At 45.3% G+C, this 14,721-nt stretch overlaps 1 protein-coding gene across 9 annotated transcripts in view; it reads left to right on the forward strand.

Moving 5' to 3' along the window:
• Positions 1–4,306: 4,306 nt before the first annotated feature.
• The window catches only part of kif1b (kinesin family member 1B), a 274,231-nt gene continuing 263,816 nt past the window's right edge, over positions 4,307–14,721 (forward strand). For 5 of the 9 annotated variants that reach the window (XM_072245139.1, XM_072245131.1, XM_072245136.1 and 2 more), the window contains exons 1-2: positions 4,307–4,686; positions 6,198–6,330. In XM_072245139.1, coding sequence (XP_072101240.1) covers positions 6,225–6,330 — 106 coding nt within the window. In that variant the 5' untranslated portion in view covers positions 4,307–4,686; positions 6,198–6,224. Of the gene's footprint in view, positions 4,687–5,509; positions 5,654–5,697; positions 5,830–6,191; positions 6,331–14,721 lie in introns of those variants that run through there. The other 4 variants (XM_072245132.1, XM_072245134.1, XM_072245135.1 and 1 more) reach the window with 4 other exon arrangements.

Consider the following 14,721-nt stretch of genomic DNA (forward strand, 5'->3'; position numbering starts at 1 on the left):
CCTTCCTCCATCTTTAACGGGACCCTACCATCAAACACATCTTTACCCCCCTCCCCAACACTCTCTCTGCTTTCTGCAGGGATCGCTCCCTCCATGATTCCCTCGTCCACTCATCCCCCTCCTGGCGCATACCATTGCAAGCGACAGAAATGCTACACCTGCCCGTTCACCTCCTCCCTCACTTCCATTCAGGACCCCCATCAGACCTTCCAGGCGAGGCAACGCTTCACCCGTGAATCTATCGATGTCATCTATTGTATCCGGTGCTCCCGATGCAGCTTTCTTTACACTGGTGCGACCCGATGCAAATTGGGGGAACACTTGGTCGAGCGTCTCTGCTCCATCTACCAAAGCGGAATTTCCCAGTGGCCAACCATTTTAATTCCTATCCTCCTTCCTGAGTCCCTGTGGGAGGAAACAAGAGCATCTGAAGGAAACCCACGCAGTCAAGTGAGATCGTAAAAATGTTCAGAGATGCTCTTCTGCACACCACTGTTGTCCGTCATCGTCGTGGCCATCCCTCGAGGTCGAGGATGATGGTCTTCGTTCTGTTGATCTACTTATGGGCTCTCAAGTAGCTTATGAGTCCAACCTTGGCTTTGAAAGTTCTTCCGCATTCAGGACAGGTAGTTCCAGATGGTAGATTGGGCTTTGGTTGTTGCTGCCTCTCTTTCCATTTTCTTCTAATGCTGCACATCTGTTGGCTTCGAAAGTTGCTGTTCCTTCTTGGACGATGGCTCACCAGAGTTTCCTGTCCTTGGCATTGGTTTCCCAATTGCTGATGTCGATGTTACATTTCTTCATGTTGGCTTTTAATACGTCTTTGAATCTCTTCTGTTGTCCGCCTCTTTTACGTTTGCCTTCTTTAAGCTGGGAGTCGAAGATTTGTTTTGGCAGACGTTCGTCTTTCATCCGAACAGCATGACCGCTCCATCTTAGTTGGTTCTTGATGACGTAGGCTTCAATGCTTGTTGTTTTTGCTTCATTTAGCACGCTGACATTGGTTCTTCTATCTTCCCAGCTGATATTTAAGATGTTTCGAAGACAGCGTTGATGGAACTTTTCAAGTACCTTCAGATGTCGTCGGTATGTTGTCCAGGTTTCTGATGCATACAGGAGCTTTGGGATCACCACTGCTTTGTACACTAACATTTTGGTGTCTGTTCGGATGTCACAATCATGAAAGACTCTTATTCAAGTTACTTTAGTTACTGCCTCCTTCCTGTCAGCTTGCACCAGTCTGGCCATTCTCCTCTGACCTCTCTCATTAACAAGGTGTTTTCACCCACAGAACTGCTGCTCACTGGATGTTTTTAAAAATATTTTTGCACCATTCTCTGTAAACTCTAGAGACTGTTATGCATGGAAATCCCAGGAGATCAGCAGTTTCTGAGGTACTCAAACCACCCCATCTGGCACCAACAATCACTCCACCGTCAAATCACAGAGATCACATTTCTTCCCCATTCTGATGTTTGTTCTGGACAACAACTGAACCTCTTGACCATGTCTGCGTGCTTTTATGCATTGAGTTGCTGCCGCACGATTGGCTGGTTAGATATATCTTTTTAAATTTTTGAAATGTTTTTATTTGTTTAGAGATACAGCATGGGATAGGCCCTTCCGTTCCAATGAACCGTGCTGCCCAGCAACCCACCGAGTGAACCCCTGCCTAATCACAGGGTAATTTTCGGACTGTAGGAGGAAACCCACACATTCTACGGGAGACTCCTCACAGGGACGCCAGAACTGAGCTCCACAGTGTAACAGCAACATGCTAACTGCCACACTACCATGGTGCACCAGTTTGTTACACAGACCTGTCCCACCCCGACGAAAGAGTTGCCTCCCAGGTCCTTTTTCAATCTTTCTTTCAATTTAACCCTATGAAGGCTACCCCTATAACCTGAGGTATCTCAGCATCATTTATCCTTATACCCTCAATCCCCCTTCAACCACCAGGGTGCGTAACTTCACTCACCTCAACACTAAAATGGCTATCATCCAGTCACACTTACATCCACAATGATGAAATGTTTTGAGAGGTTGGTGATTAAACATATCACCTCCTGCCTGAGAAGCAATAGGTAATAAGTGCAGGAGTAGGCCATTCAGCGCTTCAAACCAGCACCACCATTCACTGTGATCATGGCTGATCATCCACAAACAGTACCTTTTTCCTGCCTTCTCCCCATATCCCTTCACTCTGCTATCTTTGAGAGCTCTATCTAACTCTTTTTTGAAAGAATCCAGAGAATTGGCCTCCACTGACTTCTGAGGCAGAGCATTTCACATATCCACATCCCTCTGTGTGAAAAAGTTTTTCCTCAACTCCGTTCTAAATTGTCTACCCCTTGTTCTTAAACTGTGGCCTCTGGTTCTGGACTCCCCCAACATCGGGAACATGTTTCCTGCCTCTAGCGTGTCCAATCCCTTAATAATCTTATATGTTTCAATCAGATCCCCCCTCAAGCAACTTGGATCCGCTCCAATTTGCCTACCAGAGAAACAGGTCCACAGCAGATGCCGTCTCTTTGGCTCTTCACCCAACCCTGGGTCATCTAGACAGCAAAGATGCATACACCAGGATGCTCTTTATCGATGACTGCTCAGCATTCAATACCATCATCCCCTCAAAACTAATCAATAAGCTCCAAGACCTGGGCCTCAATACCTCCTTGTGCAGTTGGATCCTCGGTTTCCTCACTTGCAGGCCCCAGTCGGTTTGGGTTGGCAACAACATCTCCCTCACAATCTCCATCAGCACCGGTGCACCACAAGGCTATGTGCTCAGCCCTCTGTTCTACTCACTTTACACTTGTGACCATGGCTAAGCACAGCTCCAATGCCAAACGCAAGTTTGCTGATGACACCACGGTTGTGGTCAGCACACAGGACGGAGACTGAAAATTTGGCTGAGTGGTGTCACAACAACGACCTCCTGCTGAACGACAGCAAGACCAAGGACGTGATGGTAGACTTCAGCAGAGGGGAACCAGGGGTCCCATTGAAGGATCAGAGGTAGAGAGGGTTAGCAGATTTAAATTCCTGGGTGTTACTATTCCAGAGGATCTGCATGCATTGCTGTTGTAGGAAAACAGTACCCATCATCAGAGATCCTCACCACCCAGGCCATGCTCTCGTTTCACTGCTGCCATCAGGTAGAAGGTACAAGACCCTCAGGACTCGCACCACCAGGTTCAATAACAGTTACCACCCTTCAGCCATCAGGCTCTCGAATAGACGGGGGATAACTACACCCACTTGCCCCAACATTGAGATGTTTCCCCCAACCAATGATCTCACTTTAAGGACATTTTATCCACCCAGAGAGTGGCAGATATATGGAATGCTCTGCCCCAGAAGGTAGTGGAGGCCAAGTCTCTGGATATTTTCAAAAAAGAGATGGACAGAGCTCTTAAAGATAGTGGAATCAAAGGTTATGGGGATAAGGCAGGAACTGGATACTGATTGTGGATGACCAGCCATGATCACAGTGAATGGCGGTGCTGGCTCGAAGGGCCGAATGGCCTACTCCTGCACTGATTGTCTATTTTATCTCATGTTCTTCTTATTTATTGCTATTTATTTAATTTGTATTTGCACAGTTTGTTGTCTTCTGCAGTCTGGCTGATTTTTCACGGATCCTGTTATAGCTATTATTCTATAGTTTTGCTGAGATTGCCCACAGGAAAATTAATCTCGGGGCTGAATATACATACTTTGATAATAACATTTATTTCGAACTTTTGAAATAGTTTAATTGGTCATGATATTTGGCTTCATGTAGGAACTGCTTTGCGCAAAATACGAGCAGTCCTGATACCCACACGCTGCTGCTGGGTTCCTGCGGTTTCTTGTTGCTGCAGAAATCACGCTGCCCCATTAAAACATACGTGGCTGGTTGTAATTTGGGAATGCAATAAAGGCTGAGAAAGGCGCTATGCAAATGCAAGTCGTTTCTTCACGAGGAATGAATGCAGCAGCTCCAGTTTTAATTTTGCTTTTATTTACCTGCTGTCTCCTTGAAGCGGGATTGTTGGCCGCCTAGGTGTTAAAATTGGTTTGCAACAGACCCCCGAGGCTCTCTCCGGCCGGACTGCCGGCCCCTGTCATACAACCGCCTGCCACCAGATGGCAGCAGGGCGCAATGTCGAGCCCCGTTCACAGCCACCCCGCACCGTTACGTCATTGTCAGGCAGAGGTCCCGCCTTCAGCAAGCTCTTATTGGCTGCGTAATCCCGTTCGCGACAGCTGACATTCCCACAGGGAGGCGCTTCCGTCAATCACAGGAAGGTTGACGTAATGCCCAAGGAGAAGCGGCCGGCGTTGTTACTTTGCTCGCCGCTTTTAGATTGAGAATTTAATATTTTTTGTTGAGATTTCTCTCCTGCATTTGGATCTTGGCTTCCCGGCGGTGCTTTAGCTCGCGTGCACTTTGCCGAGAGGAGATTGCGGATAGCTCGAGGCTAAATCTAGCAGGAGCAGGAGCAGGAGCGGGACCGGGACCGGGAGCCGGGAGCCGGGAGCCGGGAGCCGGGAGCCCGGAGCGCTCGGCTGTCTGTCATGGGCTTGGAGTGTTGTGACACATCGGCTACAATTGTATCCGCCCGCCGCCAGCTGTAACATTGTTGCCGCCGCTTCCCGAGCGCGTCCTGTCCACTTCCTGTCTGTCTTTCCAGTAAGGTAACGGAGTGGGGATGGAGGGCTGGGGGTGGGGATATGTGTGTGTCTGTGCGCGGGGGGGGGGAGTGGATGGGGAATTGCATTTTATCTGAATTTGTATTGATGCGAATGGGAGAGGATGGGCGTATGGGGGCACTTTGAATTGAAAGGTGTTGGTGTGTGGGTGCTGGTGAATGGGGAGGTTAAATGTCTCTGTGGGGGACAAATGAAGGGGAAAGATGAAGTTGATTGTGTGTGGGGGTGAAGTGAAAGGGGTTTTAATTGGAAAGGGGGCTTAATTGTGTGTGTGTAAGGGGTGAAGTGAAAGTGGGTTTAATTGTGTAGGGGGTGAAGTGAAAGGGTGTTTAATTGTGTGTGGGGGTAAAGTGAAAGGGGCTTTATTTGGGGTGAACTAGTGGGGCTAATTTTGTCAGTGTCTAGTGAAAGGTGGTTTAATTGTGTTTGGGGGTGAATTGAAAGGGAGTCAGGCGTGTTTGTGTGGTGGATGGTGAATGGGGGTGTGCAGGGGGGTTGGGTGTGTGTCGGTGGGGGTTGGTGAAGCGGGGAGTTCGGGAGTGTGTGGGGATGTGGGGGGGGGGGTGGCCTTGTCCCTCCGGTGTATTGGTTGTGTGGGTTGGATGTTGGAGAGAATAGGTCGCTGTGAGCGGTGAGCGACGCGGGATGGGGATCGGATGGGTGACAATCTCACGCTCGGGACGAGTGCTGGAAAGCATGAGGGACGGAGGGCCGGTGTGTGGGAAGGGGAGGGTGGGTTGCCGGGGACTAAAGAGCGCACTGACGGGGGTCTTTAGCCCCCGACTCCCCCAAACACACCTCACTTGAACTCGTCACATGGGACCGCACTGTGCAACCCGAGATGAACTGATTTACTTAAAACTTTATTTTAACCGAGTCAGATTATGTTCAAATCGTCACTGTCCATCCAAGGAAAAATTCGAGTACCTAGGAGTTAATTCTCTAGTGAAAGGCGAGTCCGTCCTGTTTGATTTTGGAACAGACCGCTGGCGGGAGTGAGGCGGTGATCGGGCGGGCGGACTCTGTGCGCACCGGGAGACTGAAACGGGCCCTCTGTCTCACTGCGGATCAAGGGCGTGTTCTCTCGGTTCATTTTCTAAGGCTGGCTCAGCCATTCGGTTCACATTGGTACTAAAGTGACTCTCAGATGTAGCTTTAGAAATTTTTATGTGTTAACATAATATGCTTTTATTTTCTGCTTATTATCATCTGTGTGTGTGTTTGTGTGAGGTGGGAGTGCTGAATGTTTCAGTGGATGTTCGCAGGATCTGGCCCTGAGCTTCAAGTGTGGGAGGGGGACGGATTCCGAATGCTTTTTTTGGAAGCGTTGGGCTGTTTTGAATCTCACCGCAGCACTGATCGGGCAGCCATGTTTGCAATGTCACAATTGGGAAAGTAATCATAACACCGCGCTGACGGGTTTATGCGAGAGAGAGAGAGAGTGTGAGAGAGACACACAGACTTGCTAACACGTCCCTTTGCGATCTCCGATGCAGGGGCTGCCCGCTGTGAGTCAAGGCGAGATGTCTGGGGCGTCAGTCAAGGTGGCGGTCCGCGTGAGACCCTTCAACTCCCGGGAGATCAGCAAGGAGTCCAAGTGCATCATCCAGATGCAAGGCAGCTCCACCAGTAAGTGGACCCGTCCACCTCGGCTCGGCTCCGCTCCCCTCCCCTTGAATCCAAAGGCGTCACGCATGTTCATTGACTTTGTCTGTGCCACACTGCAGATACAATCACAAGGCATCAGGGTGTTTTTCAGCGTGCTGTCGGGTAGCAAGCACCTCCTTCCTTTGTGGAACGTCAACCCTGTTGCAATACTCTATCTGCAACATTTACCTTTAGTATGTGTCTCCTACAACGGCAATCTTTCGGGGTGTATACATGGGAATTTGTTTTAAAATGTGTATATTGAAAGGCTTAGAGTGGATGTGGAGAAAATGTTTTCCATTCCCACATAAGTGAGAGATGAGAAGGCTTTTTTTTAAGCCCGAGATCGTTAGTATGTCTGCTACAATGACAATCTTTCAGAAGTTTATACATAGGACTTGTTTTTAAAAAATGTATAGACCTGTCGATTATTGAAAAGCCTGGACAGTGGATGTGGAGAAATATTTCCGATAGTAAGTGAGACTAGGACCAGAGGGCACAGATTCAGAATGGAGGAATGTCCGTTTGGAGCAGAGATGAGAAGGATTTTTTCTTTAAACGAGAGGGTGGTGAATCATTGCCAGGGATGGCTGCAGGGACCAGGTCATTGAGTATATTTAAAGTGGAGGTTGATCGGTTTTTGGCTAGTCAGAGTGTCAAATGTTAATGAGGTGAAGGCAGGAGAATGGGGTTGAGAGGGGATAATAAATCAGCCATGATGGAATGGTGGAACAGACTAGATGGGCTGAATGGCCTAATTCTGCCCCTATGTTTTATGGTCTTACGTAAAGATGTTGCACTAATTTAGTGGAGTTACAAATTTATTTGCTACCTTATTTATTAAAATAGCATTCATATTTAATTTGTGGCAGTCTTGTGATACTTTAAATCCTACAAGCAGATAATACAGCATTTAGGGCAAATTAGTTCAACAAAAATGTCAACATTTTTGACATCAGAAATGGTGATCATTTGCTTTCTGATGGAAATCGGGAAAGGAGACATGATTATGGTTATTGCTATGGTTATGTTAATTATTTATACTGAGTGTATCAATGTTTTGTTTAAAAATATGTAATGACAACCCAAGACTAATCCAAATGACATCAAAAATGATGGTGAATTCCTTTCTGATTGGAAATTTCTTGTGTCAATTATTTATGTATCCTTGCAAGAAATGCACCCAATGGCCGTTTTATTTGGTACACTTGTACACCTGCTCGTTAATGCAAATATCTAATCAGCCAATCATGTGGCAGCAACTCAATGCATAAGAGCATGCAAATATGGACACAAGGTTCATTTGTTGTTCAGACCAAACATCAGAGTGGGGAAGAAATGTGATCTTGGTGGCATTGTCTGTGGAATGATTGTTGGTGCCAGATGGGGTGGTTTGAGTATCTCAGAAACTGCTGATCTCCTGGGATTTTCATGCACATCAGTCTCTAGAGTTTACAGAGAATGGTGGGGAAAAACACAAAATAAAAATCTAGTGAGTGGCGGTTCTGTCAATGAAAACGGTCTGCTAATGACAGAGATCAGAGGAGAATAGCCAGACAGGTTCAACCTGACAGAAGATGACAGTAACTCAAGTAATCACATATTACAACAGTGGCATAAAGAAGAGCATCTCTGAATACACAACATGTCAAACCTTGAAGTGGATGGGGTATAGCAGCAGAAGACCATGAACATACATTCAGCCAAGATTCAAAAAACTTTATTGTCATTCTAACCGTACATCAGCTCAGCAGGGGAGAATGAGACAGCGTTTCTCAGCAGCAGTGCAATCATAACATAACAAACGCAACACTAAATAATAAACATAACAATAAATAGTAAAACACAACAGCCACATGTCAGTTAAAATCAAGTTATAAGTGTCCAGTGCAAGTTAAAAGTGTCCAAAGCAGAGTCAGGTAGAGCAGCTATTTAGCAGTCTGACTGCCTGTGGGAGGAAGCTGTTTAGTAGCCTTGTGGTTTTAGTTTTGATGCTCCAAGAGAAAATCTGCAGACACTGCAAAACCAAGCATTACACAGACAATGCTGGAGGAACTCAGCAGGCCAGGCAGCATCTATGGGAAAGAGTATAGTCGATGTTTCGGGCTGAGACCCTTCTTCAGGTCCCGATGAAGGGTCTCTGCCAGAAATGTTAACCGTACTCTTTTTCTATCGATGCTGCCTGGCCTGCTGAGTTCCTCCAGCATTTTGTGTGCATAACATACACACAGTGGCCACTTTATTAGATACAGGAGATACCTAATAAAGTACCCCACTGAGTGTATGCATATCAGAAATACTATCACTCACTTTAACTTGCATCTGAAAGAGTTCTTTTTGAGCTACATCTTTTTGTTTTTTGCTGCCCCTTTTTTATGGTAATTATCAATTTGCAAGTATCAGCGAGACTTTTAGATGTGCAGTTATTACATACACCAGCACTGCATGTTCCAAGAAATGTTTATAAAATTTGTTTTGCAGTATTCATTGGGAATGTATTTCGACAGAACAGTGCTTCCACAGCCAGCTTCTGTAAATAAGTGCCATCTAAAATTGTGTTTTAATGTAGTGCGTAATTTGGTCAGATGTTGCTATAATGCTATCGGGAATTGTTTTGATTCGTGCATGTGTGTGTGTTTGTGTGCACTCACCGAGCATTTTCCTGTGCCGATCGAGTATTCCGAACACATTTAATTTTGTGCTGACTGAGCTGGGTGGGTGTGGGGAGCAACAGGATTTGCTTCATCCGTTTGACGTAGATTATCCAAATGATTATTATTTTAATCCCGGACATAATAATGCAAAATGTAATACTGCATTAATGCACAAATAAATTTTGATATTTTCCCTAATCCTTAACCTAATAATGTTAAAGATTAGGAACTGTACCAAAATTTATTTTTGCATTGAAATGGAAGTACTTAAAATGTCCTGTTAAAGCAGATATATTCTGCTGTGAGGAAGGTCATTATTAATATTGAAAGAATGAAGCAGGCAAGTTGGCTGAAACCCTGCTGCCTGCACATGACTGGATCTGACTGCATCTCTGCAAGTGATGTAAATTGATGCACGTATTGTTCGGGTGGGTGAAGAATACTTGACGGAATCTTTGATCTTTTTTTACAAAAAGATTTGAAGCTAAGGAATCTTTTGTGTCGTGCTGTATTACTGATTATTTTCCCTTATAAGTTCTTACTGTTTAATCTATAGCACGACCCCATTTACATCGGTGGTGCGCAAGTGGAACAGGTCAAAAGCTTTAAGTTCCTTGGGGTCAATATCACAAATGACCTGACTTGGTCCAACCAAGCAGAGTCCACTGCCAAGAAGGCCCACCAGCGCCTTTACTTCCTGAGAAAACTAAAGAAATTTGGCCTGTCCCCTAAAACCCTCACTAATTTTTATAGATGCACCGTAGAAAGCATTCTTCTAGGGTGCGTCACAACCTGGTATGGAAGTTGTCCTGTCCAAGACCGGGAGAAGCTGCAGAAGATCGCGAACACAGCGCCGCACATCACACAAACCAATCTTCCGTCCCTGGATTCACTTTACAACGCACGCTGTCAGAGCATTGCTGCCAGGATAATCAAGGACACGACCCACCCAGCCAACACACTTTTCGTCCCTCTTCCCTCCAGGAGAAAGCTCAGGAGCTTGAAGACTCGTACGGCCAGATTTGGGAACAGCTTCTTTCCAGCTGTGATAAGGCTGCTGAACGGATCCTGACCCGGATCTGGGCCCAGCCCTCCAAGGTTGAAAGGTAGTAGCTGTCCTTGAACCAGGCAGTGTTGGGCTACTGGCTTCTGTGCAGTAGCTGGAAAAAGATGACAAGGCCTGGGTGGTGGGGATCTTTCCTGTCCTGCAGAAGGTTCTTGGCCCGAAACGTCGACTGTTTATTCATTTCCATAGATGCTGCCTGACCTGTGTGTTGCTTTCGAAGTATGTATCGATAGATAGATATGTAGAGTTAGGGTACCTCAGACTTTTGCGGAGTACTGTATTTGTCAACAGGTGGAGTGGCGAGCAAGTTTGTAAGACTGGCGGGAGCAAAGGATTTGGGAATGGAGAGGGTGGAGCGCTGGCAGGGGTGTGGGACAGGTGGCAGAGAAGGCACGTTGGGCTGGGGGTGGTGTGGGTGCAAGCACACCCAGCCCTGAGACACCTGACAAAGTCACTTGATTGTAAACAATTGGTTTATTAATCATTACAGATCGTCTCTCTGATGCTTCCTGCTCCATCTCCCTTCCCCTTTTCCAAACCATGATTCCCCTCTCCCTGCACCCTTCCCACTCTCAGTCCACAATAGAGACCCATATCAGAATCAGGTTTATCATCACTCACATATGTCATTAAATTTTTTTTTGCAGCAATACATGAAATTACTACAGTGTTGTGCAAAAGTCTTAGGCTCCCGAGCTATATATACATGCCTAAGACTTTTCCACAGGTCTTTGCATAATATCCTAAACATGTATAATTTGTTACTCATCCTCTGCTCCAGCCTTTGTCACTATTTCCACTCTTTCCCCCCTCCATCTGCCAACCATCCCTCTCACCTGGGTCCACGTATTGCACGCCACCTCTTTGTCCCACCCCACCTCTTTTCCTGCCTGTTTCCCCTCTACTCTTCCAATCCAGATGCAGAGTCTCAGCCTGAGACCCCCCAATGTCTGTTTCCCTCTGCAGAAGCTGCTCGTCCTGCTGGGTCTTTCCAATAGTCTTTCGCTCTAGATCCCGGCAGTGTCTGTGTCAACGGGTGGATGTTGTTCATTGGCATAAGGTGCTACATCTTCCATTAGAATCTGGTTTATTATTACCGGCATGTGACGTGAGATTTGTTAACTTAGCAGCAGTTCAATGCAATACATGATATAGAAGAAAAAAAGTTTTTTTTTTAAAAAAGGAAATCAATTACAGTATATGTGCAGTGAGTAGATTAAAAATTGTACAAAAGCAGAAATAATATAAAGAAGTGAGGTAGTGTCCAAGGGTTCAATGTCCATTCAGGAATCGGATGGCAGAGGGGAAGAAGCTGTTCCTGAATCGCCGAGTGTGTGCCTTCAGGCTTCTGTACCTCCTACCTGATGGTAACAATGAGAAAAGGGCATGCCCTGGGTGCTGGAAGTCCTTAATAATGGACGCTGCCTTTCTGAGACACCGTTCCTTGAAGGTGTCTTGGATACTTTGTAGGCTAGTGCCCAAGATGGAGCCGATAAAATTTACAACTCTCTGCAGCTTCTTTCGGTCCTGTGCAGTAGCCCCACCCCCCTCCATACCAGACAGTGATACAGCCTGTCAGAATGCTCTCCACGGTATACCTAAAGAAGTTTTTGTGTGTATTTGTTGACATGCCAAATCTCTTCAAACTCCTAATGAAGTGTAGTTGGTGTAATGTTGACTATTGGCCCTTGCAGCTAGCCTCTCATGACTGTCTGCGGAACGTCTCAGCTGACCCCTGTGCACTCTGATGTCAGGGGAGCTTCACATGTTGGGGTAAGAGCAGAGTTTCCACTTTCACATTATATTGGTGGAATAGTCTGTGGCCTCCCTCGTCATTAAATTTAACTCCTGATTAAAGTTCGAAGTGAAATTATTAATCGGAGATTCAAGACTGTTTTTGGGGCACCATGGTAGCATAGCAGCTGGGGTGATGCCATTAGAACTCGGGGCATTCTGGCACCATCCTTACAGAGTTTTTACATTCTCCCTGTGACCGGGTGCTCCATCTTCTTCCCACAGTTCAAAGGTGTACCAGTTAGTAGGTGAATTGGCCATTGTAAATTGTCCCCTGATTAGGCTGGAGTTAAATCGGTGGTTTTCTGGGCTGAAAGGGCCTGTTCCACACTGTATCTCTAAAATAATTTGTCATTTTTCAGTACAAAGTGTAAAGGGGAACAAAACGATTGTTACTCCCAATTCCAATGCAGCGTTAGTAAAAAGCACAATAAGCATAAGAACACAATAAATATTAGATTAGAGTAGATTCAACTTTATTGTCATTGTGCCAAGTACAGATACAAAGCCAATGAAATGCATTTAGCATCTGACCAGAAATGCAAAGAATAGTGTTATTTACAAAATAGCTGCGAATAAAAAAAAAGTGCTACAGCACACAAATATAAAAGTACTGAGACAGTACAATACGGATGCAATACTGCTTAGCGCTGTGATGAGAGGTTCAGCAGTGTCACAGCCTCAGGGAAGAAGCTCTTCCTGTGCCTGCTGGTGCGGGAGCGGAGGCTCCTGTAGCGCCTACCGGATGGGAGGAGAGTAAAAAGTCCATGGTTAGGGTGAGATGCATCCTTGATAATGCTTTTCACCCTGCCCAGGCAGCGTTTATGGTAGATGTTCTCAATGGTGGGCAACTGGGTGCCGATAATCCGCTGGGCAGTTTTCACCACACGCTGGAGTGCTTTGCGGTCCGATACGGGACAATTGATGCAACGTACAAATTACTGGCTGTATATACACAAGATTATCTTACATACATAAACTGATTGTATGTACCTTGAATGATCCTGGATGGAGGAGTTTCTGTACATAAGGTGACTCGGACAGGAAATGGTAAAGTGACTGTTTGCAAGAGGAACTCTTATAGGTCGTATGTATATGTTACCATATACTACCTTTTGGTTCATTTTTCTTGCAGGCATTCTCACAGGAACATAAAGAAATACATAAACAAAGACTGACAAACAACCAGTGTGCAAAAGAAGAGAAATTATGCAAATAAAATTTAAAAAGTAGAACTTCATTTTACCAAAATACTTCTGTTGTTGCATTGTATCAGAAAGTGGACATTTTAGTCATCTGTTGCAGGTAAATCTGAAATTACATGAGGTGTTGGTCATTTAGTTCAATTAAGTTTGGAAGAATGAGGGAGGATCTCATTGAGAACTACTGAATATTGAAAGGCCCAGATAGAGTGGACGTGGAGAGGATGTTTCCAATAGTTGGGGAGTCTAGGACCAGAGAGCATGTCCTCAGAATAGAAGGACATCCCTTTAGAACAGAGATGGAGGAATTTCTTTATCCAGAGCGTGGTGACTCTGTGGAATTCATTGCCACAGATGGCTGTGGAGACTAAGTCATTGAGTATATTTAAAGTGGAGGTTGATAGGTTCTTGATTAGTAAGGGTGAAAGGTTAAGGGGAGAAGGCAGGAGAAAGGTGTTGAGAGGGATAATAAGTTAACCATGATGAAATGGTGGAACAGACTTGATCTGCTGACTGGCTTAATTCTGCTCCTGTGTTTTTTTTTGTCTAAGTCAAACTTTCCTCAATATATTTGTAAAATGTAGCATGCAAATCAAGATTGCAATGCATTTAAGTAAGAAAGAAGGTTTCTAAATAATCTCACAGAAGAACAAAATAAATTTTGCACTTTTAATGATAATGTTATGTGTTATTTGTTGTTTTGCATTGACATTTGATCTAATGGCTACATGATATGCCTACTCCTGCACCTATTGTCTATTGTCTGTTGATATAAGGATTTAATACTAATCCAGCCTCTCCAGTGTTGAAGACACCTTCAAATGATGATGCCTCAAAAAGGTAGTGCCCATCATTAAGGACCCCCATCACTCAGGACATGCCCTCTTCTCATTGCTATCATTAAGAAGGAGGTACAGGAGCCTGAAGACACACACACAACATTTCAGGAACAGCTTCTTCCCCTCAGCTGTGGCAGCATGTCTGTGTCCCTGAGCAAGACACTTAACCGCACATTGCTCTAGTGTCTGTGCGAGGAGTGGCGCCCCACACAGACTTCCAATCTGTGCCTTGTAAGGCATGAAAGTGCCCGATGCAGGCCTCTCATGGTCTGAGTCCACCTTCCTTCCCTTCTTCCCCTCCGTCATCCGATTTCTGAGCGGACAATGAACCCATGAACACTACCTCACTATTTCCCTCCTTCTCTTTCCACTTAGTTTAATTTGTATGTGTATTTTTATTGTAAAACAACAAATTTCATGACATATGCCAGTGATATTAAACCTGATTTTGGTTCTAGTTGTAGGGTATCTCACATGAGCGGTGAAGTATCTCCTGTGGCTTACCCTCAGATCCATAAAATAGGAGAATGAAAAGGTAGACTATTTTCTAAATGGAGAGTAACTACAAAAAACTGAGGCACAAAGGGACTTGGGAGTCGTCATGCAGGATTCCCTGAAGGTTAATTTGCAGGTTGAATCTTTGGTGAGGAAGACAAATGCGATATTAGTATTAATTTCAAGAGGACTACAATATAAAAGCACTGGTGAGGCCTCACTTGGAGTTTTGTGAGCAGTTTTCGGGCCCCTTATCTTAGAAAGGATGTGCTGAAACTGGAGAGGGTTCAAAGGAGGTGCACAAAAACGATTCCAGGATTGAA

This window comes from Mobula birostris, chromosome 27 (assembly GCF_030028105.1).
Source record: "Mobula birostris isolate sMobBir1 chromosome 27, sMobBir1.hap1, whole genome shotgun sequence".
NCBI lineage: Eukaryota > Metazoa > Chordata > Chondrichthyes > Myliobatiformes > Myliobatidae > Mobula > Mobula birostris.